The 27,839-nt window shown below is 35.6% G+C and overlaps 1 protein-coding gene across 1 annotated transcript; it reads left to right on the top strand.

Annotated features, from left to right (window-relative positions):
• The first annotated feature begins 784 nt into the window (after window positions 1-784).
• LOC128855241 (uncharacterized) lies at window positions 785-26,117 on the top strand. The gene is made up of 17 exons (XM_054090007.1): window positions 785-966; window positions 6,951-7,148; window positions 7,217-7,399; window positions 7,462-7,537; window positions 7,595-7,721; window positions 7,804-7,959; window positions 8,024-8,450; window positions 9,776-9,937; window positions 10,198-10,205; window positions 22,382-22,478; window positions 23,448-23,645; window positions 23,705-23,890; window positions 24,861-24,939; window positions 25,035-25,161; window positions 25,232-25,375; window positions 25,440-25,866; window positions 25,927-26,117. The coding sequence occupies exons 1-17, from the start codon at window positions 816-818 to the stop codon at window positions 26,082-26,084; spliced, it is 2,904 nt and encodes a 967-aa protein (XP_053945982.1). The 5' UTR covers window positions 785-815; the 3' UTR covers window positions 26,085-26,117.
• Window positions 26,118-27,839: the final 1,722 nt, after the last annotated feature.

Genomic DNA, 27,839 nt, shown 5'->3' with positions numbered 1-27,839 from the left:
CACGAAGGGCAAATGAGTTGCAGTCTTAAAAAATATGTACGATGTCGATATACCTAACGAAATTTGAATTCACTTTCATTTTTGGTGTAATTTTCTATAAATTGAACTTATCCAAAATACTGATTCTTTCCATCATTTTATGTTCCTTCCTTAAAAAACAAACTTTTCTTTTTTAATAAAATACCAACTAAACCAAATTGTTTTGCATGCAGAAAGTGCTCTTTAACTTGTGATAAACAAACTATGAATATAAAAATACAGATTTCGCCAAAAACAAAATGTTTATCAACTTTTTAAGAAACATGGATGGGGTAGGCGCTGCAATTAAAAAGCTCGCAGCTGTGCAAATGCATTTATAAATGTATATTCGTTTGTATTTTAAAGCGATTCGATGAGTGCGGCGTTATTCAAAATGTTCAAAGATGTAGCTTGGTGGGTGGTAAAATATATGTACATAGCTCAAGCGAGTGCTCTCCCATAAGGTTATAGTCAAGGCAAATTCTCATATGGAGATTCTACCTCTATTTTCTGCACGTTAAAAAATTAAAAAAATTAAATTTTAAAGGATTGGCGCTCACTCTTAAATTCATCGCTGTGAAATAAATCGGCCAAAGCAAAATATTCGCCAAGTAGCGTTTCTTCGCACTTACCTAGGCAGTTTAATGTCCCGTATAAAATCACTATTTTTGCGACATTCGCAAGCAAAGTGTTGGCGGGTTAAGTTGTTGCAACATCGCACTTTTATTTATACGCGCAAATTTTCTATTAAGTTAAAAGTGGAGTATCAAAATTTGATTATTTTTTGCAAGTGAAATATGATATTTTATTATTTAACGGGAAGTCTCTTGTTCCTGTGGCTCTATATTCTTTGGAGCCGAAGGGAATTTTACAAGTTAATATTAAAATTGCCGGGCCCTCTTGGTTATCCAATTGTGGGCATGGCTCATCGTCTATTGAATAGGGAAGGTAAATTTCCCAGTCAAAAATACATAAATTTTCATAAATGAAAAATTAGTGATGAAAAAGTGATTGTTTGCAAAAAAAAAAAATGTAAAACAATTAGGCGTGCACAAATATTTAAGTAAACTGTTTAATTATGTGAAAATAATAGTAATGAAAAATAGTAAATTCAAGTTTTTATCAAACAGCCATTTTTATTTGTCAGAGATTGGCTCAAATCTTTTTGATGGTTTTTATTAGTTGACATACCCTTTGGAACCTTGAACTAGCCTTTAAATCAAAGTGAACGTACAGCAAATAAAAAATTTATTGTATATTTTTCAAATAATCTTTAAAATCGAATCTCACGAAAACGGTTAAGTTTTGGACAACAGGTCATGCAATTTAATCATAAATTATCCAAATAATAGTGCCCTGAAGTGCCTAGGACAACTTTCCTGCGTACGTGACGCTATCTCTAACCAATACAACGAAACAGATAATGTGATGAAGAGGGCTGAATAAACAGTAAACCTAAAATGTGAACGTTCTATACTCCACGCTTGGATAAGATTTCATAATAGGTGGGAATAAAAGGAGGCAAGGATGATCGGAAAATGGAATTTAAATAGCAAAAAGAACTCATTGTTGACCCACTAAGATCTAGCTACGAGAACTCAATGCTGGTGATACTCCAGCATCTCTTTCAAATTACCGAGCAGTCAGTGTTAATAACAAAAGTTGACTTCAATTTAATTAAAATGTTCCCTACAGTGATAAAAGCTGTTTCGAGTGGTAACAAATAGAATACCCTTTAAATATTTACTTAAATATTATTCTTGGTACAACATGCAACCAACACTCCAAATATATGTCATTCATGGGCCAGAGATAATATTCCACGCTTTGCCACCTAACGGTCAATTGTCAAAAGAAGCTCTGAGTACATGAAGCCGAGGCTACAGAGAACATTTTTCTCGCTAGTGCAGCAGAACATAGAGCGCATTAAGATATTGTCAATAGACTTTTGTTCACTTTCAATCCTGTTATGTCAAGTATGAGAAAACGAGCCCAAATTGCAGGATTTCCCCAAAAAGCACCACATTTGACGGTTGTAGAGAATTATAGTGATGATGAAGATGTTGAAAGTGAAGATCCTGCCGATTTTATTTATTTATTTAATAATAATCCATAAAATCTAAAATTCCTCACAGACTATGCAGAGAATAACACAATTTAGTATTGTTTAAAAATTTAATTACATACGTATTTAAATCAGACGAATATGAAAACAAGTTAAATTTTTAATGCTCTATATACAGGGTGAACGATATGAAGTGTTATCTATTCAAAACACCATAACTTTTTTGTGTGAAATTAGTTTTTATTGATTTCAAAGACAAAATTGTTCAAAAATGATTACAATTTTAATATATATTCACTTTAGCTCGATATGACCACCTTTGCCCTTGACTATAGCCTTCAAATGGTCAAAAAATGAGTTGCATGCTGTACGAATGTGATCTTGAGGTATTTTTGCCCATTCTCGTATAATCGCTTTTTTCAGTGCATCCATACTGGCATATTTTTTAGTCCTCACCTTGCTCTCCAAAATGGACAAGATGGAATAGTCCATCGGATATGCGTCTGGCGAATTCGAAAGCTATTGTGTGGACGAAATGAAGTGTGGATTTCTTAACCATTCTTGGTTCACACGAGCTTTATGAGACGGTGCCGAGTCCTGTTGGAACGTCCATGGTCTATGACCGAAATGTTTGCGTGTCCACGGCTCTAAAGCAGCTTCTAAAACATTTTCCCGATAATAAGTCGCATTCACTTTGACACCAGGCTCGATAAAAACGATTGGAGAGCGTCCATCAGCGGTCACTGAGCCCAAACCATTGCTTGCGATGGGAAATTGCTTCGAGTGACCATAAGTAGGCTCAAATTCTCGTATGAGCGTTCGGTCAAGTAAACACGATTGTTTTGAGTGTTTATGAACTGCTCAATTGGGAAATTTTTTCATCAGAAAACCATTGTTAGGAAATTTGCCACGTTCGTGCAAGCGCAACAACTCCTTTTCTCTTTCGCACCGAACTTTTTTTTGCAGGGGGGAAAGATCGTGTGCTTTTTGGAACTTGTAAGCCTTGACTTTGAGCTCATTTTTCAATATGCGTCGAATGCTGTCTTGCGATATTTTCAGTTCTTTGGCCATTTTTCTTCCACTTCGACGTAGATTTCGTCCATGTCAAGCCTTCACTTTCCGAACCATTTCTGGCGTTGTTGCGGTTTCTTTTGGTCCATCTCTATAGCGTTTTGCAATGCTACCAGCATCACTCATTTTATTCATTTTGGGGGGACTGAGCTCACGAACAATGGCTGATTGTGATTTTCCAGCCAAATATAACGCAATCACACTATAACGTTTGAATGCTTTTGGCTTGATGGCTTGTAAACAATATATTGAACTGTCATTAGAACAATTTTGACATTGACGTCATGAGCTGTTTTACAGATACAAGCAGCGTGAAGTTCATATCGTTCACCCTGTAGAGGAGAGTCAGAAGTGATGGAAATCTCTATTTTGATCTTTACGCGCTCCATTGCTTTTCTGTTTGTATACGCAGCTGTTTAGTGCTCAAATGTCAACTGTTATTGACCTATGATGCAAATTGCAAAAATTATAAATAAAACTTACGATAGGGTGATTAATTTGGCGCCATATTGTATGTACTTATAGCTATGTATTATACTGTGGGGGACAAAAACCCCCACATATGCTTTTTATTTTATATTAACACTCTTTATTTGTGATGTTTAATTCAAGGCAGTTAAAATAAAACTAATAACTTATAATGGAACTCAAATTTTTATGTGTCTTGTCGTTTGCAAGAACGCTTCTCGAATGATCTCTTTCTTAGAACGCATAACGACGTTAAAATTAAATTGAATAATGAATAAAAATGAATAATGAATTCAGTGTGGCCAAAAGGATAGGTATAGGTGTGTTCCCGTACGACACTTTCAGCTGTGTTCCCACACGACTCCCCCCAAATGAAAGCCTTATCTGGGAACCAATAAGGTTGTGTTTAATGCTTATTATTAATCCGTGGAGCGGGTTTCCACCTGGTGTTGTACGGGGAGGCTCGTTGAGGCGCAAGGTTGCTGCGAACTCCCTGATCTGCTGAGAACGCGTCGGTGGCCCTGTGGTTGGTATTACAGTGTCTGACGGAATGCTTGGCTGCCGTGAGGTTGGATGAATTACCCAGCAATTCCGGAGGGGCTTGAGCATGGCTGTAAATTTGTTGGAGGTGAGCTGGAGTCTGCGGGGGCGGCAGATGAGCTTGAAACTGCGGCTGCGACAGATGAGCTTGAGATTGCAGCTGCGGCAGATGAGCTTGAGATTGCGGCTGCGGCAGATGAGCTTGAAACTGCGGCTGCGACAGATGAGCTTGAGATTGCAGCTGCGGCAGATGAGCTTGAGATTGCGGCTGCGGCAGATGAGCTTGGGTCTGCAGATGCGGCAGATGAGCTTGAAACTGCGGCTGCGACAGATGAGCTTGAGATTGCAGCTGCGGCAGATGAGCTTGAGATTGCGGCTGCGGCAGATGAGCTTGATGGTGAGGTTGCCGAAATATCCGCGCCGGTATCGACGAGGAATTTCGTACCTGTTGTACGGTAATATAGGATTCATCGACGAGGAATTGTCTTGTCACCAGTATCCGCCGTGCCTACTGAGGGCGACTGGCGTTTTCCTGGAAGGTACAAGGCTGCGTGCACTTGTTGGCACGTGCGCCGAATCTCCGATGATAACAGCACGTGGATGTTGGTTTTGCCTTTTCCATGATGCGTGTTGGTAAATCGTAGGGGTCACCAATTATGTGGCCTTTTCAATGATGCGTGTTGGTCAATCGTAGGGGTCACCAATTATGTGGGGGACTAAAACCCCCACATATGCTTTTTATTTTATATTAACACTCTTTATTTGTGATGTTTAATTCAAGGCAGTTAAAATAAAACTAATAACTTATAATGGAACTCAAATTTTTATGTGTCTTGTCGTTTGCAAGAACGCTTCTCGAATGATCTCTTTCTTAGAACGCATAACGACGTTAAAATTAAATTGAATAATGAATAAAAATGAATAATGAATTCAGTGTGGCCAAAAGGATAGGTATAGGTGTGTTCCCGTACGACACTTTCAGCTGTGTTCCCACAATACCATCTTGTATACGAGGTGTGTTCAAAAAGTATCGCGAATTTTGTGTTTTCCTCAAAAATTATTTATGTCCTCATTAATATTTATTTTGTCCCCTTCGAAGTAATCCCCATGAGATATTATGCTCTTTTGCAAACGTTTTTTCCAATCTTCGAAGCATTTCAAAAAATAAAATAATTTTTTTTATCTTGTTCAGCTCCTCCTTCGATGCCGTCTTTATCTCGTCAATCGTAGCGTAGCGTCGTCCTTTCATGGGCCTCTTCAATTTCGGGAACAAGAAAAAGTCACAGGGGGCCAGATCTGGTGAATACGGGACTGTGGCATCATGAGTGTGTTGTTTTAGGCCAAAAAGTCATGCACAAGCAACGATGTGTGAGCAGGCGCGTTATCGTGATGCAAGAGCCAATTTTTGTTCTTCCACAAATTCGTGCGTTTCAGGCGGATTGCTTTGCGCAAATTTCGCATAACTTGCAGGTAATATTCCTTATTGACCGTTTTACCCTGTGGCAAGAACTCATGGTGCACAACGCCCCTGCAATCGAAGAAAACGGTAAGCACAACTTTTACATTCGACCGAACTTGGCGCACTTTTTTCGGTCTTGGGCAGCTTCCATTGAGATGACTGAGCTTTGGTTTCCACGTCATAGTCATAAATCTACGATTCGTTACCAGTTAGGACCCTCTGGAGCAAATTTGGGTCGTCGCAGACAGAATCCAACATATCATTAGCAATGTTCATGTGATGCTGCTTTTGGTCGAAATTGAACAGTTTTGGTACGAATTTTGCGGCGACCCGTCTCATGCCCAAATCATTGAAAAAAATCGAATGGCACGAGCCAATCGATATGTCTAGGTCCTCATTTTCTTCACTTCGTCAATTTTTTCGTATGTTGTTGAAGTGCTCGGGCGTCCGGCACGCTTTACGTCGTTCACTTCTTTTCAGCCTTCTGAGAACATTTTGCACCACCAATAAACGTTGCTTTCGTATGACACAGTCAACATTCGGAATGCACATAAAATTTGGTACAGGTTCTTTGATCCATCTTTTTGAATAGGTAAAATCGCTGACGAGCCGAAACACGTGCAAGCAAAGCAGCTGTCAACAATTAACTGAACATTCAAAATGGCCGAACTCGTCGTCAAGAGTGAGAGGAATGAGTACCAACATATCGCCACAAAAAAACGAAATTCGAATATACGTAACCAACAAAAATTCAAATTCCCGATACTTTTTGAACACACCTCATATACTTATAATAGGTTCACATATAACTGGATTATCCACTTTTTGGAGTAATTAGAAGGCGAGATTAACAACACAAAATTTGTTCCCCGAAATCCGATTTTATAAAGCTATATTATAATTATAAAATAATCTCGCGACCCTGTATTTTCTGTGTTATCGATAATTATTATGACGAATTTAAGGAGAAATCTAAACGTAAAAACTAAATAAAACTGATATCAGCAAAGAAAAGAGGTTTGTAGGCATAATTCTAATAAAATTTGTGTGCATGTGCCCGTAGACGCTTTGACTTGTTATTGCTTATTGCGCAATTAATTGAGCAATAGTTAACTGCTTCTTTTTGGCTTTCCTTCAAATCATTAATAATAATTAAACAAACCAAATGCAAACCAAATGCAAACCACCAAACCTATTTCTATTACGGAAACCTTTTCATAACAGACTCAATAGCTGATTTTTAATATCCATAATAAAATGGAAAGTGAAGCTCGACAAATATAAAAATAAATACGAGTATAATCATGTTTTTGTTTTATTTATTTTCAGAAATTTTACAAGTATTTGAAACGGAAGAACAAAAGTTCGGACGAACGTTTTTTTCTTGGCTTGGTCCTTTTCCCTTTTTAGTAGTTGGGGATCCTCAGATAGCCCAAGACATCTTAACCTCTCCTCACTGTGTTAATAAGAGTATTATATATAAAGCATTGGATGATGGCACCGGCAAAGGACTTTTTAGCTTGGCGAGTAAATATTTGAGTAGTTTGCTTTAAATGTATTCGTCGAGTGATTTTCTTTTTAATCTACATTTTAAGATCCAAAATGGAACAGTCACAGACGTCTACTAAACCCTGCTTTTGGACATAAAGTTCTTTTGAATTTCATACCTGTTTTTAACCAGGAGGTGAATAAACTTCTGCAAAACTTGAATATGTTTTTAACGGAGGAAATCGATTTGACGAAAATATTTCCAAATTTTACACTAAAGATTGCAGCACGTAAGCACAAATTCATTATTACAAGTAGTTCTAAATCCTCAGTATGATATGGCGATCTTTAGTGACGACAATGGGTGACACGTTGCCTTCCGACGGTTCAAACCACTTTAATGAGGGACTATTAAGTTGTTATAAATGGTAAACTACGCACATAAACTACAAATATTTTGAAGAAATGCTAAAGTTTAAATATAGTGTTCAAGAATCAATGGCGGAGATGTGTTTTTCACCTTGGTTGAACTTCAGAGCATTTAACTGGCTGTGGAAGAATAATTCCTCATATGCGGAGGCCAAAGCCGAAATTCGAAATTACATACGAAAGGTACTTGGAGCCTTGACATGGAATCGCTCAAGTATATTGTTTTTTGTTTTTGTTAAACAATATATTTCTCATTGTTTCATAGTTAATTATTGGAAAAACAAAGGATGAAATAGAAAACTCGGAAAACAAGTCCACACTTGACCCAAATATTTTTATAAATCGTGCAATTGATTTAACACGAAAGGGACATTTCGATTGGCAGAACGTTGAAGACGAATGCAATGTTATTGTGTTTGGGGTAAAGTAGTTAGCTTTTAATATGATAGTTACTATTCTCAAGGTAACACTGAATTCTTTCTAAGGCTTTCGAAACAACTTCAAATACTGTCGTTTATATACTCACGATGCTGGCAATGTTCCCACAATATCAGCAGAAGGTTTATGAGGAAGTCATGTCCATATTTTCAAGTAAAGATGATGATGAAGTTTCTTACGATGAGATACAACAGATGGTGTACTTGGATATGGTTATCAATGAAACGATGCGTGTGATGGCTCCAGTGCCATTGGTCGCCAGGCAAACGGAACATGAAGTTCGCTTAAGTAATGGTGTTGTAATTCCAAAAGGGTTACAGGTTGCTATTGACATTTTTAATATGCATCGAAGAACGGATATTTGGGGTCCCGAAGCACATATCTTCAATCCGGATAATTTTCTGCCCTCAAATTTGAATGACAAACATCCATATGCGTTCATACCATTTACGAAGGGAATTCGGAACTGCATTGGTGAGTATTTACTGACTTTCTTTTTGTGATAAAATTTGTATAGCATTTGAAGTGCTTATACAAATTTTGAATAGAGTTACCTTAAAATATTTATTATTGGTTAAGGGTTGCATTAGTAGCAGCTATGAATTAAATACGCCATTTATATAAACAGGATGCGCACATTATTTGAGGACAACGTGAGAGTAAAACTAATTAGCTTTTATTTTGAACAAAATTTAATGAATCTTCACGATTTTTTTCCATAAATCATTCAATAAAATTTTTATTAGCTGCAAGAACCTCTTCGATCCGGGTCCGGAAACGATTGCATGAACGATTAAAATTTTCCTTGTTCATAAAGATCATAACGGTAACAATTGCAACCTTCAGAGAAAAAGTGGTGCTATGAGGATGCTTATTGAGGAGGGAGTTAAGCGGGTAAAAATTCGGTGGTATGAAATAATGCAAAAAAACATTACATCTAAATCACCACAGGGTGTTCACTTTTGTTTAGAAGGCGTTTTGATCGGATAACTCGCTGCTCACGTGTTTGCTCAGAAACATTAAGCGCCCTTGCAAGGGCCCTCATTCAATTAAATTCTATAGATCGAACAGTATGAAAACACTCCTCGTGTTTCTTGCGTTTTGCAACATAATCCGCGTCGCCGTCTGATACTTCCAATTCACAGCGAACCTTCTGAACGAATAAACGGGCCAACTTAAGTAAATTAGAGATTTCTAAATCGGTGTGATTTGCTGTATATCGACGATAACTGCATGAGTTACGTTGTAGTCCTCCATGTCTTATCTGAAAAAGTGCAAATGAGCAAAAAGAAATGAAAAAATGAAATGACCAAAAAGAAAAATAATGGTATCGCTTAAATCCTTCATTGGTTGTTCATCCGAGGTTCTCCTCCTATTTGTGGTGTGCGTTATGATGTTTTTCCACAAAAAGTTTTAAGCCGATTCCGAATGGTAGATATTTTTTATGAGAAGATTTTTCATTGCAGAAATACACTCGGAGGTTTACCATTGCCTGTCGAGGGAAGTCACGCATGGCGCGATGCAAAACTATTAGCTGTTCTGCTTTTCGATTCCAGTTAAATTTCTCGAAATCGAGATTTGTCAGTATTGTTGATTTCGGTTTCGATAATACTTTTTCGGTTTGAAAAGTTTATTTTAGAAGTAGTCGAAATGAAAAGTAAGCAAATTGCACCTAAGCGTATAAGTTATGTTATGTCTTTGATATTTATATTAGAATAAACAGAAGAGCGGAATTTACTATAATAATTTCAGAAAAATTAAAATAACTGATTATTTTTGCTGTATAATCTATTTTTCAGGTTGGAAATATGCATTGCTATCACTGAAAATAACCATCGCCAAGCTAATATGGAAATTTAGATTTACTACTTCATTTGAATACCAACGTCTACATTTTGTGGAAGACATTACAATTAAGTTGAAGGAAATTCCCCTTTTTCGAATATATGAAAGAAATAAATGTGATAATTAAAAGATAGGGAAATCTTTTCATAAACCAAAAGTATATTTTCTTAATATTAAGGACCGAAAATTTGTTTGTTTCGAAATAAATAATAAGTTTTGTACCAAACCTTATACGGTCTAAAAATGCTCGAACAAGTGAGTAAACATAAAATCAATGTGACGCTTGCCCAGAAAGAATGGCAGCGGAAAACTGTGCAAACATCAAGATAATCCTTCTTCATGTAAAACTTCATAATTTATCTCCAATTGAGCACAGGTAAGAAGGTAAATATTTCTTCAATTTTTTTTAATTTATTCCAATAATATTTATAACTACTTTAAGCCCTCCTCAATACGCTCATTATATCGAAATAATGGACGTCCTCAGACTCATTGAACAAACTAAACTGAGTTCTTGTTAGGCCAACTAAATAGAAGCTGCTAAACCAACTGATGTCGTACAAAATATTTGGTTGATGTAAACTTTTGGGAATACTAAGTACATAAGGAAAATGCTCAAAGAAAGAAATGTGGTTATTTAAAACCGTGGCACCGCCCACTTTACGTGTAAAGCTCTGCTTATAAATTCACTCCAACAAACTACACCAAACTTTGTAAGCACCCTGAATTTTGGTCTCATCATTGGCCGTACGCCAGTGTATATAAGGTTTAAGAAGCAGCCTTGAAGTTACATAAAAAATATTTCAAAGAACCGTAAACTTAATGGGATTCCTAAATTACTGAAAACATGCGCCGGGTGTGTAAATTCGGTTGCGTTAGACACTTCCTAACTTTTTTATTTTTGCGTTTATACATAGCCATGAATTTCCACTTTCGGAAATATATAAGCACACTTAATTACTGATATTTGTATGCACCATAGCATTATCAATAATTCGCAGATATTCGAATACACCAACAAAGTACCTGTTCGTTTTAATGACTCAAAGCCTTAGCCCGAAGCTTCGCACGGAATGACGCCTTTTACGTGTACGTATTGCACAGGTATTGATAAATTTATTACATTTTACACACTCGACATACAGTCGCGAGCAAAATAATAGTAGTTCCATTTTACTCAATATTTTAATGTATTGAATTTTTTAATTGGAATAATGGGGTTTGACATAACGGAAATCACTTCGTTTAATATTGTAAATATGGTTTTCAATGTCGGAGTCAAATGATTTCTTGTATAAAGTGTAAGTATATTTTTGAGTTTTGAAGTTAGGGTATCGAACCAATCGTTTCCCAGTTGTATGAAATCGGCACAACTGCATGCGTTGTGCAAACTATGGCCTATGGAATAACATTCGTAGCGTTCAATAACGGTCAAATATTCTTCCGATACCTTAAACTCAATCGATAAGTCCGATTTTGACGTAAGGTTTAAAAGCTCTTTTAGCGTTAATACCGTAATCATTTCATTTTTATATACTAAATCAGTATATGAAGTATATTAGTTTCTTACGAAAAAAAAAAAAATTAAAAAAAAAAAATAAATAAAAAAAAAGTCTTCACAACTTTACAGTTTATTTTATTCCACTTAAAACTAATGACACTTAATGCGAATGGCTCACTGTACAAGGATGATAGATATAAAGCATGGTGAAAAGATTTTTGGAGATCTACTACCTAGCAGGCCGTTTTTCAGCTCTGAGCGAATTTGACAGATATGCCAAAGTCATTCGTTTTGTTTTTCACAAAATTTTGCTTAAGCTTAGTGAAACACAAAATGAATGACGTAGAATCCAAAGTTCCCCTCAAATATTTTTTTCACCATACCTGACGAGCAAACCTGGTATCTATCATCCTTGGATATCAAGGGTTGCCTGATAGCTATGGTGGAAAGCAACATTTTTTAGGCGAACTTTGGCTGCCACGTCACTTGGGATGTGTTTAACAAAACTTAGCTTGGGTTAGTGATGTGCGAAAAAAATCAACGCAGCCAATATGCCAATGCTCATACCATGGAAACGGTTTGTTTACGAATACAGTGAATACTTATGCTTGCGGTGGGCAGTTCAGGAGAAGATGAGTAACTGTGACTGTGATATTTGTTTGACTGTGATATCTATTGGGCTTTTGTTATTCATAAGAGGGTTGTGTGTTATTCTAGTGTGTCCTAACCGAAAACGTTCGAATTTTATAATGTTTAGTCGTGTATGGGTTTTTGTTTTTTTTTAGTTTTTTGTAGGAAGCCTGTTGCATAAGCCTTTGTGTATTTCATTCATACCAATCATTGGTAAGGTTCTATTCGAGGTGTTGTTTGTTGTGGAAGTACTGTTTAATATGATTTTTAATATCAAGTAAGTTGAAGTTGTCTGTGCTAGTTACTGGACTTTGATGAGCTTGTTTGGCGGATTGGCCGGCGAAGTTGTTCCCAACAAAATTATTGTGCCCAGGCACCCATGGAAAAATAATTTTTTGGGTAGTATTGCATGATAATATTACTGATGTTGGTTGGGTAATAAATGCAGTTATTTACATTGACCATGGAATTAAGAGCGGATAGTGAGTCTGAGCATATAGCAACATTTTTCTTCCTGTATTTTACTAGGTCTCTAGTTTCAGATACGGCTATAAGTTCCGCTGAATATAGAGAAATATGATTTGGAAAAATAATAAATATTATATATTTTTATAATTTCGTTTTCCAAGGTTATGTTATATGATGTGTTTTGATTTATCTTAGCTCCATCAATTAATTTTTTACTTATTACTACCAAATTCCTTACAACTTGTGACTTCTGTGCGCCTCAAAATATCAAATTTGCTATGCTAATACGAAATTTCCAGGCACCTCGCTTGCTGCATACAAATGGTGATGCTCAGCAGCACAAAATTATCTAAACGAAAAGTAGTGCACAAGAGGACATCAAAATTACTGGTTTCTAGGCGATAATGGTAGTGGTAATCAGCTCAAATCTATAACATAAATATTTCTATTTTTAGGCATTTGTATATTTTATTCGGTCATTTTTAATTTCATTATATAGTTTTATCTACGCCTATTATTAGCGGATTCTATTTAAATGAATCTCACAGTTATCTTGAACTACCGCAGTTTTATATATTTGCATAAACTTAGCAAAATTTGCATTTGCGTAATTGACTAGAACCTGTAATCTCAATGTACCAAAGCAAAAGTTATCTCGTTTACTTCAGAATGATCTTTGTAGAGGTTGTGATACTCTGGAACTCGCTACCAAGTGAAATAAAATCCATACAAAATGTTAGTAGCTCTAAGTTGGAAGTGTTTAAACTATTAAATATCTAAATGTTTATGCTGCTTTTCTTTGAATTTTCGCTTTCTTTCTTCATTTTTATTCACATTCCATATGTTGGCAGAAAATAAAATGCGCTTAAAAGACATAGTCTTATGCACAGCCAGTTACATAAATAAAAATAAAATATGCGTAAATGTACATACAAGTTTATTATGCCCATTCAATCAGATATTTATTTTGCTACGCTGTCGCTTTGTTTTGCCATTAAATCCATTTTATTTGTTAATAAAATAAATTCCGCACATCAAAACACCGAAACAAATTCACCGCATAAAGTGTTAGGAGTTTTTTGAAAGAGAGGTGCGTACGATGATTACAGTTACAACTCGTTCTCACAGATGCTGATACTCATTATTGCACTTGAGCGCGCTAGCTACTTTTCGTCCATTTAATATAATATTTACCTTAAACAAAAATTACCTGCAGTTACATTTTTTCTACGTTTATATAAATCGCTTTCTTGTTCATCCAAGATTTTAGTAGCACCTTTGCAGTCGATTTTTAAGAAAATTTCCAATGAGCTAGAGGCTTAAAACTTTTGACTTGGACTTTTAATTTGCATTAGCGCTAAAAGAAAAGTTGCTAGCCTAACATGGCCGCCGAGCCGAATGGATTGGTGCGTGACTACTATTCGAAATTCGGAGAAAGTAGGTTCGAGTCTCGGTGAAACACCAATATGAAGAAAAAGTTTTTTCTCGGCAGGCAATGACAAACCTCCGAGTGTATTTCTGTCATGAAAAATTACCTCATGAAAAAAATATCTGCCGTTCGGAGTCGATTTAAAACGCAAGGTCCCTGTGGAATAACAACAAGACGTACACCACAAATAGGAGGAGAAGCTCGGCCAAAGGGGGGGTACGCGCCGATTTTATATATTATATATATACATATATTAAAACAATATAAATTAATAGTGGAAAACATATTCGATTTATTTACTCTTTCATTACATTCTTAATTTACAAACCAAAAGAATATAACGAGATTCCTCACTTCATAACGGTAAGTAATTGTAGCAACATGTAAATATAGCAACCCGAAAGTCAGCGTACAGTTTTAAAACATATGGAAGAATCTTTACAAATACCTTAAAAAACGAGAATTAATATTTTTTTATTAATATTTTACGACTTCACTCAATCTATTTGGCATTGGGTTTACTAAATCTCTGTTTCCTCAGTTGTAATCTTCGTCCATTCTGCCGCATAACACTGCGTAAGGCCTCCTTAGTCGTTATTACATACTGTCGAATTCGTATTTCTAATAGATGCCACAGATGCTTAATAGGAATGAGATAGGGGCGATAGTGGGGGTGTTTTAAGCTGTTTGTCTGTAAAGCTTAACGATCTCGACTGTGTGTTTTGAATCGTTATATTGTTGGAATCAAGGAACCTTTATGGGATATATGTATGTATAAATTGAGGATAAAGAAAAGTTTTTGAAAGGGGAAAATAAAAACTATCGAGCAAACGTACAGTAAAAGACATTTCGTACCTACTTTGAAGAACATGGAACCCATGTACTACTAGTTGAACTTAATAACGGTCTTACAAGATTGGTAGCATAGATGGGCAAATTGTGATCGAAAGTGGGATCCGCTTTGTAAGCAAGCGAGTGAATGGCCGATAAAAATTTCTACGTAGTAGTAAAAGATGTAGGCATTAACCGGAAAGATTAAATTTTCAAAAAGTTGAAATAAACTGTAGGTACTTTATTGGCGTGATGAAAAGAATTTAGAAAGCGTGATCAATATCAGACCGTTAACCGGCTCTTAGCGAAGTTGAGGAATCAGCTGATGTGCTAGCGTAACTGGAGATTTGGCGGCGATTTATTTACGACAAAATTGAGATTGTGTTTGGTGATATGTAAAAAAATCAACGCAACCATTTTAGTTGGTGCCATCTGAACAACAACTGATTGGGGGAATGTAAGAGTCCGTGTGAAATGAGCGAGCCAATTCAACTACCCCCAAGAATGATAGAATCCAAGATTGCGCGTTGCGAATTCGCCTTCTCGTAAGCGCCCATGAACAAATAAACAAAAGAAAGGGGAATTATATGTTTGTGAAGAAGAAGAGTAGGCGAAAGCAATGGAAAAACCAAACATAAAACACTTTACGCACACACAAATTTTCTTGCCACGGCGTCTTTCGCATAAAAACGCAAGTAAACTCCATTTGGAGGCTTTATATTAATTTGTGCTTTCACAATTTATCTTGCGGTACTTCGTTTTCATGGGTTTCTTTAGTTTAAATGCCACAAATCACAACATTTCAATGCCATCCATAAATTGTAGGCAGTAATTACTCCTTCTTTTGTTTGTTTTGTATTGGAAAAGGAGCTGACATCAGACTTGTCAAAATCGTGAAAAATAAATTAACTGTTGTGGAAGACGCCGCCTGCAATATTAAATTAAATTCGCCTTTGGTGTGCCCAACATCACATCAATAACCGGCTCCCAGCGAATTTGATCGAATCAGCTGATTTGCTGATGTAATATGAGATGTGACGGCGGTTTGATTACGACAAAGCCCTCTAACGTGGCAATCAAAGTTACTTTAACAATTTTGCTTGGAATTACTAAACCTTGTAATCTCTTTGCATCGTAGGCATTAGCCTAAATTTCAATTAATTACGACATTAAATTGGCTTGGTTTATAACAGAACTTAGAGAGTGGGATTTAGATGTATTGTATTTCACATAAGGACGGTAATGTGAACGCAGTAGAATTGTGCGAGAAATTGGCTACCTCTCCAAATAAGGCAAGTTTAATTTGGCGAGCTTATACAGCACAGGGTTCTCGTAACAAGAAAATACTTATCCATGTAGCGGAGGCTACCTAATAGATGGGCTGTAACCTCGCAAAACATCTGTATGAAGTTTTGATCAAAAGTTCCAAGGCATGTGTTTGTTAATAGAAAAACTACTTCATAACGAAATGCGTATTGTTTATCCAAAAAAATGATCTGATATTTTTCCAAGCTATTCAATATTAAGCAGCAAATAATTACTCTGCTATCCACAAATTCTCCCTTTACAAGAAAATGAAGCTGTTGTCGGACTGTAGAGTCTCGTAGAGCACACTGCTTCCCGTGTTTTAATATCGATGGATCAAACGTTTACTGCTGATACGTAGCAATATTTTATTACTGGACGTTTGAGTGAGACATAAGAGGATTGCAATAAAGAATTTAAAAATTCATCATGCTAGAAGAAACACTAGATTAGAAAATTTGACAGACATTTTTGAAATAATTTTAATTGCATCTTCAAATAAACTAACACCCACCGAAAAAGAGTCACCATCAGAAATAGGGCATTTTCTCCCAAATGAATTAATAGGATTTTATAAATATACAAAAATAGTAGGTATACTAAAGCAAAATAATAAAGGATACGATTATTGTAACCTTCTATTTGTTTTACTTTCCAATAAATTTTTGGTTCTAATAAGTTTATCACAAACCTTTCTGATAAAGACAAATTGAGAAAATTAAAACACCACAGAGTTTCTTGAGAAATTCTTTAAAACATATCCGAAATTAACGTACGTGGCATTAAAAGCAGATGTCATCGCAATAATAAGGCGATGCGAGCTGGTTTATTATGTTTTCCCCAAAGTGCGCCATTGAAAAAGTGCCAGTTTTTCAGTGCGAGCTTAACTGAGGTGAATTTGTAAACCAAATTTTATGTTGCAAGATTGGACATTTAAACTTTGTTAGCTTTATAGCCGGTAAATAAAGTTGATTACGCAATAAAAGCTGGCCCTTAATGGTGTGAGTTGGAAGTTCACATGTCAAATGGGCTATAATTTCATATAAACTACGTTTCGTACACAACTACAAGTGTGCCAGTACCCTGCCGGAAATACCTCTAGTGGAATTCACTAACGTGGTTTAACGATATTCGCTTGGTTATTTTTCTTTAACCACAATTTTTACGATTTGGCTATTCGGAAACTCGTTTCATAACAAACATCGATAAAAAAAAATTAACTGTTAACTTGTCGAGAATTGCAAACTAAACGGCAACAATTTTGGTGTGGTTAAATCAAAAGAGAAATAAGGGTTTTAATTAAAATGGTGCAATTACATTATGGAAAAGTTATTAGTTATTTGTTTTATGATTTAAAACGTGGAGAGGAGGCAGTGAGCCTAATCTGGTAACAGGTTGTGTTCCTTGACCAGGCCATACAAGTAAGTAAGTAAGAGGTGTCCTACATAGGAGAAACAAAGCTGATGAACGAGTCCGAAGCTGTAGCAATAGGCTGTCCCCAAGGCGGACGCAAAGGGCGATCTTCTCACTATTTCAGAAGCAGGTCTTTTACAGATGGACTAACATGAATACCTGCAAAATAGCTAAACAAACGTGGCCAAATTTCAAAAAATCCAGAACTGACCAGTTGTTGAGAAATCTGTAAACAGACATTTTCAGAATTACGTCAATAATAACCGGTCACTGGCTTTTTGGAGACCATGCCAGGAAGATGGGATGGCCGTACAACAATAAATGTAGAAGCTGCAACGAAGAATGTGGAGAAACAGTTTTGCACTATCTGTGTGAGTACCCAAGTCTGGGTGCTCTACGACATAGAACTCTTGGGGAATTCTCGATTTTGAACTTGAAAGAAATTGCAGGAAAGAAAATTGATGATTGAGGCAAATTCATAGTCAAATCAAGCAGATTCGTAGTAGTAGTAGTGGTTCTACAAGTGGTGTATCAAAATGGCATCTTTTGTTCTAATTGGGTCTGGGCTGTGTCGCTCAGACAGAACCTATACCAAATAACCCACCAAGAGGTATCCTGTGTTCTAAGTGGTGCGGCAAGCTGCAATATACATTTATAAAAATACCTCCAAATGCCGTTTTTATGCGGATAACGCCGTGACAAGAAAGGGGTTGGGTCTGTATAATTCCTTGTGATTGGTAGCATCTATTGCTTTCGCATTTCTTCTTCTTAAAAAACATGTAATATTTCCTCCTTTTGTTTGTTGTTTGTATATTCTCAAAGCATGACATTGCATCACTCTAGGACAAAAACCTTAAAATTCCCAGATAATATGCAAACAGAAGAATTATGATAATAATGAAGATAAGTTGATTAGTGATTCAACTAATCAGATGTTCTCTAGATGCATTGCCACTAAATGGATCCTTAGTTCTTAACTTAATGGAAGCGCACTCGTTCGCAACTAGCGAGTTTCCCTACAGGGTAGCAAATAAGTATGTACATACGTACATAAACTTTTCTCTATAAAACACAAATATTAGTAATGAATTCATGCGTATTTACTCCTAGTTATTAGTTATCTCGTAGTGAAGTTAGTGGAGTGCTGGTGAAATCAAAATGTTCTTCGCGCATTTTTTAATAAGTTTTTTTATAATTTCTTTAAGTGCTATCCTGTGGTCGCGTAGGAAATATTATAAATTGATGTTTGAACTGCCTGGTCGGATTGGATATCCTCTTTTGGGCAACGCTTTAAAAATAAAACAAAGAGATGGTAAAGTTTGTGTGAAGTGTTTCATTTTGCATTCCTCAGGGAATGAAATTCCGCATTTTCATAATGAAATTGCAGAAATTCTTAAGAGGGCTGTGATGTATTAAATCTTATTACAGAACAAATGTATTTACAGAGATTTAAAAATCTCAACTCGGAATGTTGCTAAAAACGTTGCATATAACAAATGCTCGACATTTTTTTTATAGAAGAAATCACCCAAAATCGTCTACAAAAAAAAAAATCGTTAAATCGTTTTAATCAGCACCATTTGAATCTTACTCTTTATTATAACAAAATTTAATGGGCTCTAAACTGTACGAGTATAATTTAAGTTTTTCTGAAAATTCTTTCTGAAAAGTGTTGAACTTTGATCAAATTATTCGCAATTTTTTTTTTATTTGCACTAAGTTTAAAATTTGGTTTTAAATCGTCCTTGCAGAAGAATGAACTATATTTTCATAAAAAAATGATTAAAATTAGATAAGAATCAAATAAATACACGAATAAATGAGAAAGAACAAAAACAATAAATGAGAAAGAAATAACACAATGTAGTGTACCAAACTAATTTAAGATGTTGAGACGGCATAACAGAAAACGGCATAAAAAAATTTGCAACATTTAACGAAAGAAACACTTATGACGTCCCCATAAAGTATGTAATTAGCATTAATTTAAACGAAATAAAATATTGAGCTTACGTCAAAAAAAAAAAAAATTAAACAAAAAAAAAAAAATTTCGAGCAACTTATTAAAGTATTAATTTGAATGAAATTAATACTAAATAGAGTACCTATTCACGACCTTTGTTAACATTCGTAGGTGTATTAAGGCCTTACTGAAATTTTTATTTCCCCCTGAAGAGAAAAAAAAATTTGCACCATTTGCAAACATCAGGAAGTATGGCAAAAGGGAATTTGATAAAATTTTGTATACTTGACTTTTAATGTAGACAAAAATATAATATATTTAGCCAAGAATATAGCAAATGGCAGGCAGAAAGCATTTTGAAAATGAATAAGAAATATACCAAAGTGCTTTTCAATAACAAGTGTTATCTATCGCTATCGAGAGATGATTAACGAAACCATTGATCTTTTACGGGAAAAGTTTCCGGACCGTGTTATCTCTCGAAGAGCTGATCACCGAGATCTTGTGATTTAACACCTTGTGACTTTTTTCCTTGTGACCACGTGAAAGAGAAGGTCTACGCCAACAACCCAGGGTCGATTCAAGATCTCAAAGATGGAATTCGTGAGGCTATCGCAGCGAGGTATAGGGCAGCCACAAACAATTCGGTTATGGAAAATTTCATGAAAAGGATATTGTCCTGTAAGCGTGGTCGTAGTGGTCATTTGCCTGATGCTATTTTCCACTATTAACGGCATACTTTCCTCTTTATAATGAAATAAATATCCGATCATTTATATTAAAAAAAAACACTTTTCTTTGAATATCAAAATAACACCTCTGTTTAGATAACCATATAGGTTGTTCAATAAGATTTGCAGTGCACAATTTTATGGTTTGAAAAACACTTTGTTATTCAGTATAGTCTCCCTGAACAGCAATTCACTTTTTCCAATGAGATTCCAATTATGAATTCTATCCCTAAAGGTAAAGTCTGGAAGGGCTACAAAATACGCTTCCACAGCTGTTATGACCTCAACATTTGATAAAAAACGCTTTCCATGCAAGCATTTTTTAGGTCCGGAAACAGATGGAAGTCGCTCGGGGCCAAATCTGGGGAATATGGTGGATGCTGCAACAATTCGAACTTTAATTAAAGGATTTTAACCATTGTAAAAATGCGTTGTCCTGATGAAAAAGCATGTTTTTCTTTTGTAGACTGGGTCTTTTTCACCATTTTTTTTAGCTGGTCTAAAAGGTTACTATAACATTCAACTGGTAATAAATAACCTTTCGCTTCCCAAAAAACTGATACCTACAACTTCTTTCTGGATTCGGACTCATTTTGGAACCGAAGAACGCGGTTCATACCATTCTTTAGCTTCTTATTTTGATTAGAATCATGGTGATAGGTCCAAGTCTCATCCATAGTGATGAATCGTTGCACAAAATCCACTTTATCTTTTCGAAAACGCTCTCAATGTGGCTGAGAAAGTCAAATTCGAATGTGTTTTTGTTCCATTATGAGCGAATGCGGCACCCTTTGAGCACACAGCTTTTTGAAACCCAATACTTCAGTCAAAATATTGCTTATACTGCTCAATAAGATGCACACGGTTTCTACTAAATCTCTTTCAGTCACTCGACGATATTCCAATATAAGGTACTGAATATTTTCTACGGTTCTTGGTGTCGCTCCTGCGCTTGGACGTGTCTGACGTGGATCGCCTTCAAGGCTTGTACGACCACGTTTAAAGTCAGCAAACCATCTTTCTACTGTACTAATTTATGGCGAAAATTCCTTATAGACTTTAAATATTCGGTCATAAATTTAATTTGCTTTTAAACCTTTCCCAAATAAAAACTCAATCTGTGCAAGTTAATTGATTTTTTTATTGTAGGAAATACTGTGACACGTCGGTACTAAATGGCTTGTGAACTAAAGAATGAATTGTCAGCTTGAAATGTAATTTCACACACATACGTTCATATGAAGAGTGTACCAACATAACAAACGAAATTTTGAGGCTAATAGCTCTTATCGGCTAGAAACTGTAGGCCCCTCCATTTGTGGAACAACATCAAGACGCACGCCACAAATAGGAGGAGGAGCTCGGCCAAACACTCAAAGATAGTGTACGCGCCAGTTATATATACATATATATAGCTCTTATCGAGCCGCAAAACTTATTGAACAACTTGGTATGGTTTTTTTAGAAAAACATTTTTTGTTTTGAGATTCGTGCGAGAACGAAAATTTCGTGTACAAAAATGTAACACTTTCGCCTACTCTTCCTCTTCTCAAACAAGCAATTTCCCTTCCTTTTGGTTGTATATTCCTGAGCCATGATGTCGGAGGGAATTCGAAAGGCGCAATCTTGTGTTCTGCCAAACACCTAACTTTAATTTAATTCGATTTTACGTGTGAAACTTTGTTACAAACGCATAAAATGGAGAAGACTGTTTAGTGCAGATATATCTATTTTGCCTATTTAAAAAACTAAAGATTTTGTAAAATGACTTGTTTCAAATATTTAAAAATACTACCGAATTTGCGTTTTTCGGGCGAAAACCGTAAGAAGTGGTCTTTCTAACGTGTTTTTCTTAGTTCATACAAACGTTAATCATCAATATAATGTGCTCAATATGTTGTTTCTTACAGTTGTTTTTCTTTTTTTCGTGTTTGTAAAATGTAAAAATTGCTGAATTTTACTTAGCTTATTTTTTCATAGATTAACTTTTTTTAATAAATTTACTTTTCACTTTCTTATCATCTGGGGGTCGATTCTCGTTCTGTGTAAACGTGAAGTAAGAAAAAAGTTTGCGTTTTCACAGACAGTTTCCACTCTGTCTTTTCACAAACGATTCTTTTGTGATCCTCGTTTGTGCCATGATAAAAGTGTTCCGTTTCCACTGTAGCCATGAAACGTTTACGAGTGTGATATTCAAATTTCAACTGACATTTGTTCGTGATGAGGAAAGGTAAGATAACGATTTTTAGTAAATTTGATCCTGTTTTGAAATTAATTTAATATTAATAGGAATTTGTTGATAGTGCTGAGACGCTCACTTCGCGATGGACAAAGTCCACCAACGATGAAGTTTATTTAGAGGACTTTGAGAAACCTGAAGTTCATGGTACGCCTACAAATATTTCAAGTCGTGATATTTTGAACATTGCAAAAAGACAACTCTTGCAAATAGTGGGAGCTGCGTTTACCAACAACATTCAATTATAAAATTTACTCATAATCATTTATTTTTTTCCATTCGTTTTTAATGAAAACGTTTGCCCATAAGCTGCATTTGTTTAAAACTAATAATATTATTATTTAAAAATAGTACCAAAATACTTAAGATTGAAATAAAAATACATCAAACAAGCTCTATTACTTTACTAAGAAATATTAATCATAAATGCTAATTATACACAGATGAACAAAAAGCTAGAATAAAATGTGAATTAAAAAATTATAAAAAAGTTTAATATAACTTTTTAAAAATTAAATCGCAAACACAAGCAGATTAAGGATTTGACTTGATATTGACTTTTATAAAAGTGGAATTCATTCTACAAAAATAACCATATAAATCCTAGTTTAACACTTTGTGCAAGTTAAAAAAACATCTAAAATTTTCATCAAATTCTTCAATTTTTTAACAAAATTTTTATAAACTTTTCGGATATATAGAGTTTTGTAGCCTCGCAACTATACTCGCACTCGCAGGCTTGCCACGGACCTCTTTCTCCATTTTTTCACACACAAAAGTGTTTTCTTCAGTGAAAAGAAAATTTTCATATGCAAATATTTTGACAATTCTTTTCATTTTTTCACGGAACGCGAATCGAAATTGTAATGAAAGTGGAAAAAAACTTTTCATTTCACGTTTAAACAGAAGGGGAATCGACCACCTGGTAAAATTTTTTACGACGTAGCCGTTCGAACTCAGTGATGCCTTTTTTATAGAATCTACGAAAATCGTGAATTCAGTGAAGAGTTGATTGCGGCAGGAGTAGAATCAATATTATATTTTTTGTCTTATTGGCCAATATGATTTCGGATTTTTACGTAAATGAAGAGTTTAAACATTTTTATTTGATTTTAGAAATACTTAGCACCATGAAGGAGAAGGAGTTGGAGTATGGAGGTATATTTTTATCATGGATAGGTCCATTTCCAATAGCTGTCATAAGCGAGCCACAAATAGCACAAGATATCTTTACTTCGCCAAATTGTGTAAATAAAAGCTTTGTCTATAAAGGAGTGCAAGATGCAACTGGGCCAGGGTTATTTACAATGGATGGTAAAATGATTTTTTTTTTCACATATTTTGCAGGCTTAAAATGAATTTTTATTCTTCAGATCCTCAATGGAGTTATCATAGGAAGCTTTTGAATCCGGCTTTTGCGCACAAGGTCCTGCTGAACTTCATACCGATTTTCAATAAAGAGGTCGATAACTTAACGAAAATTCTCAACAAACTGACTAATGTTGACGGAGTGGATTTAGTACCCATACTTCAAGACTTTACGTTAACTATCGCTACCCGTAAGTATCAGTTATTAAGACAGGATTCTATGAAACGATTCTAAATGACTATAGACCTTTTTTATTTTTACGGAATTTAAGTTTTCAAGATCTAACTAATTTTACCTTTTTTGAGTTCATCTGAATTTCCGTAATAAATGTTTCGTTGCAAGCCAAGCTTGGCATTGCTGGTCTAAACCTGGCGAATTCATACCAGCTGATAGCAGTAGTACAAAAACAAAATTTAAATGTATTTTGTTTTTTTTCAATTTGGTAGCTTGAATGCCAATATTTTACTTAGATTACAAATAAACAAATGAAATACGAGGGCGGGTCAATAAGTCCGTGACTTTTTGTATTTCTGACCTCTTTACTGAAAAAGAGATACTGCTCCTGTCAACAGGCATCTGTCAGTTGACTCCTGTCAAAATTTGAACGTGCTGCGTCAGTTAGTTTGTGTTTTACAGCTACCTTTAACAGACTACCCAGTAATTTGAGGAGAAAATGGAAAAAACTGAATTTCGTGTGCTTTGTAAGCCGATTCACCCTTAGAAACCCACTGTTTCGACTGTGTTTTGGTCTCTGGAGTGTGGTGATGGATCCATGTTTCGTCCACGGTTACAAAACGGCGCAAAAACTCGTCCATATTGCGATTAAACAACGCCAAACCTTCCTGTGAAGTTGTTACACGATTGCGTTTGTGGTCGATTGTGAATTACTGGGTAATCTGATAAAGGTAGCTGTAAAACACAAACAGATGCCTGTTGACAGGAGCAGTATTTCTTTTTCAGTAAAGAGGTCAGAAATACAAAAGGTCACGGACTTATTGACCCGCCCTCGTAACCACAAAGATGAAAAACAGATTACTTTGACATTCAAACCACCAAACCGCAAGGACGAAAAAAAAAACAAATCAGCTGCTCTACTGCTATCAAAGTGTGCCAAACCAAGTCAAACTCTTATAAGAACCACGTTTTGTCAATTTTTTTAGAAACTACAATGGGGCAAGATCTCAGCAAAGAAAATAATATAGCAGGCATGTGTGGCTCTTTATTGCAATCTTTCCAGTTGTAAGTAGCTACATTTCTTTGAGAAAAAGTTATGAAACGAAATTTTGTATTATTTAAAAATTTATATTCATGTGAATTTTTAATGCATTTTCAAGTGTTCAAGAGACTATTACCGAAATGGGCACCCTATCTTGGTTGAGCATGAATGCGCTGGTTTGGATTTTAGGCGATTATGAACGATACAAGAAAGCCAAAGCTGATATTCGTAAATTCATTGGCAATGTATGTTATTATCCATGGGTGGATCACAATTCGATAGTCTCTCATTTAGTAAAAGTAAACTCTCATTTAGCTTATTACAGAGCGGACGAAAACTACGCCGGACAGTTCAAAACTGGCTGAACATATTTTTATCAATCGCGCAATAGAATTATTTCAGCAAGGCAGTTTTACGCGCGAAAATGTCGAGGATGAATCCATAGTGATTGTGTTCGGAGTAAGTGATTGTAGAAATTGTATGCACGCCTTTGCAAAACTCTTGCCTTCTACACTATTTGCAGGCTTTCGAGACGACGGCAACCACTTTAAAGCACGTCATCCTTTTGTTAGCAATGCATCCTCAATATCAAGAGCGAGCGTTTGAAGAAGTTACTTCGTTGTTCCCGGGAAAAGAGCCATGCGAACTGAGTTATTCGAGCATCCAACAAATGTCATACGTGAGTATGGTGGTTGATGAGACGATGCGTTTAATGGCTACCGTTCCACTAGTGGGACGCCAAGTGCGAGCAGAAACAAAACTAAGCAACGGAGTCGTCCTGCCAGAGGGGCTTCAAATTCTAGTCGATATTTTCAATATGCAACGCAGGGAAGATATTTGGGGACCAGAAGCGCACATTTTCAACCCAGAAAATTTTCTCCCATCAAATATAGAGGGAAAACATCCGTACTCCTATATACCATTTACGAAAGGCTTACGAAATTGTATAGGTGAGATTTTTGCACGTATTTGGTATTTTTTTACATTAACAATCACAAAATGATTTTCAGGTTCCAAATATGCACTGTTGTCGCTAAAAATTGCCGTGGCTAAACTTGTAAGGAATTTTCGATTTACCACCGATTTTAAGTATAAGGACTTACAATTTGTTGAGAACATAACGCTAAAACTAAAAGAAATGCCTTTGATCAAAATACACAAGCGATAATCGAAGTAATGTGGATAATAAAACTTCTCCATTCAAGCGATAACTCAAATAGTTTTATTGTAAATTTTCAATTGATTATAGTACGACATGACTTGTTACTGCTATTCTCTTCCCGTTTCTTACTTTGGTTTTTTCAAATCGTCAAAGAAATTGTAAAGTAATTGTAAAGTAATTGAGAATCTGAAAGTTCATTCTCGAATGTGAAATGACACATTTTTTAGGATGGTTACAAGGAAAAATTTGAATTTTTGTGAAATTAATAACATACCATAAACTACAAATGGTAGAAATACACTGGGAGGTTTGCCATTGCCTGCCGAGGGGCGACCGCTATTAGCAAAATGTTTTTCCTAATTTTGGTGTTTCACCGAGATTCGAACCCACGTTCTCTCTGGTAACTCCGAATGGTAATCACGCACCAACCCATTCGGCTACGGCGGCCGCCTTAAGTTTCTTGATATATACATAACATACATATATGTATAAACTACAAATAAAGAGAAAACAGCTGTTCTCTATAGGGCTATCCGTTTCGACAAGCGTTAAAGTGGTGACCCAACAAGACGAATTGAATATCTATGGTGGCGCCATTAAAAAACAGTTACTTTATTTTTTTCGATTCTGACAAGTCTGACGTCAGCCTAATCCGCAATACAAAACAAAGAAAAGTATTGTGTGTTTGTGAAAATCCAGTGAATGGCATAGTTGTTTTGTGAGGTTTAAACTATTCAAACTAATGAAAAGTGCCAAGTGTTAAATTGTGAAAGCAAAATTAATATAAAGCCCGCCAATGCGGTTTGTTTGCGTTTTTATGCGGAAGGCGTGGCAAGACAATTTGTGTGTGCGTGTAATTTTTTATGTTTGATTGTTTCCATTTTTTTCGCCTACTCTTCTTCTTCACAAACAAGTAGTTCCCCTTCCTTTTGCTTGTTTATTCATTCGCTCTTACGACACGGCGAATTCGCAAGGCGCAATCGTGCATTCTTGATGGCCCGACGCATAATAGTCCAGTCAAAAGAAGATTTAACTAAGTAATTTTAGGAGTATGCGAGTTTATGGTTTTATTATGTAAAGCCCATCACTGTGAACTTAAGTTTGAGTTTTCGGGGTCGGGGGTTGTGTCCCGCGGCCGCCATCTTAGAAATAAGGCTGCAACTGGTTTTTTGCGTTTATCTCGTGAATTCCGAAAGTTACGAAAATTTTGTTAGATACTTTTTTGTAGATAATAATATTATCTGCAACTTTCATTCAAAACTTTTTATTGTAAAATTAATCGTAAAAAAGTTATAAACAAAATTACGCGAAAAATTAAGGGATGAATTTTTTTCAAGCGTAATAACTTTTTTTTATTGATTTTATGGAAAATAACCCACGGGTACCGAGTCAGACACAGCCCTAACCCCTAGAAACCACCCCTACCATACCGCAAGCAAGTGTAGGGGTGTGCTGAGTCAGCACACTTATGGTGTGAGACAAAATTTTAAGAAAAATAAGACTCAATTCAAGAAAATTAGTAATCGACTATATCATGTCTATGTTATCTCAATCGATTTTCAGGTGTAGGAAAATTTAGAAACATGAGAATTTCAAAATGCGATATCTCAGCGAAAAAAAAAGATATTTGAGCAAACTCAACGCCATTTGAAAAAAGAAGGCTTGTATTTAAAGATGCCATCCTTTAATTTTGGTGAAAGAAAACATCTGCAAGGCTACATAACCTCAAATATGGGCAAAAACGGTGTTTTTTGCACTTTT

Source organism: Anastrepha ludens, chromosome 2 (assembly GCF_028408465.1).
Source record: "Anastrepha ludens isolate Willacy chromosome 2, idAnaLude1.1, whole genome shotgun sequence".
NCBI lineage: Eukaryota > Metazoa > Arthropoda > Insecta > Diptera > Tephritidae > Anastrepha > Anastrepha ludens.
This window is presented reverse-complemented; position numbering and strand designations above follow the sequence as displayed.

Excerpts from the sequence above, each read along its gene's own strand:
- LOC128855241 (XM_054090007.1), top strand. The coding sequence starts at position 816 with ATGATATTTTATTATTTAACGGGAAGTCTCTTGTTCCTGTGGCTCTAT. Across the intron at positions 7,538-7,594 it reads CTATTAAGTTGTTATAAATG|TGTTCAAGAATCAATGGCGG; the intron begins GTAAACTACGCA and ends GTTTAAATATAG. Across the intron at positions 7,722-7,803 it reads TTCGAAATTACATACGAAAG|TTAATTATTGGAAAAACAAA; the intron begins GTACTTGGAGCC and ends ATTGTTTCATAG.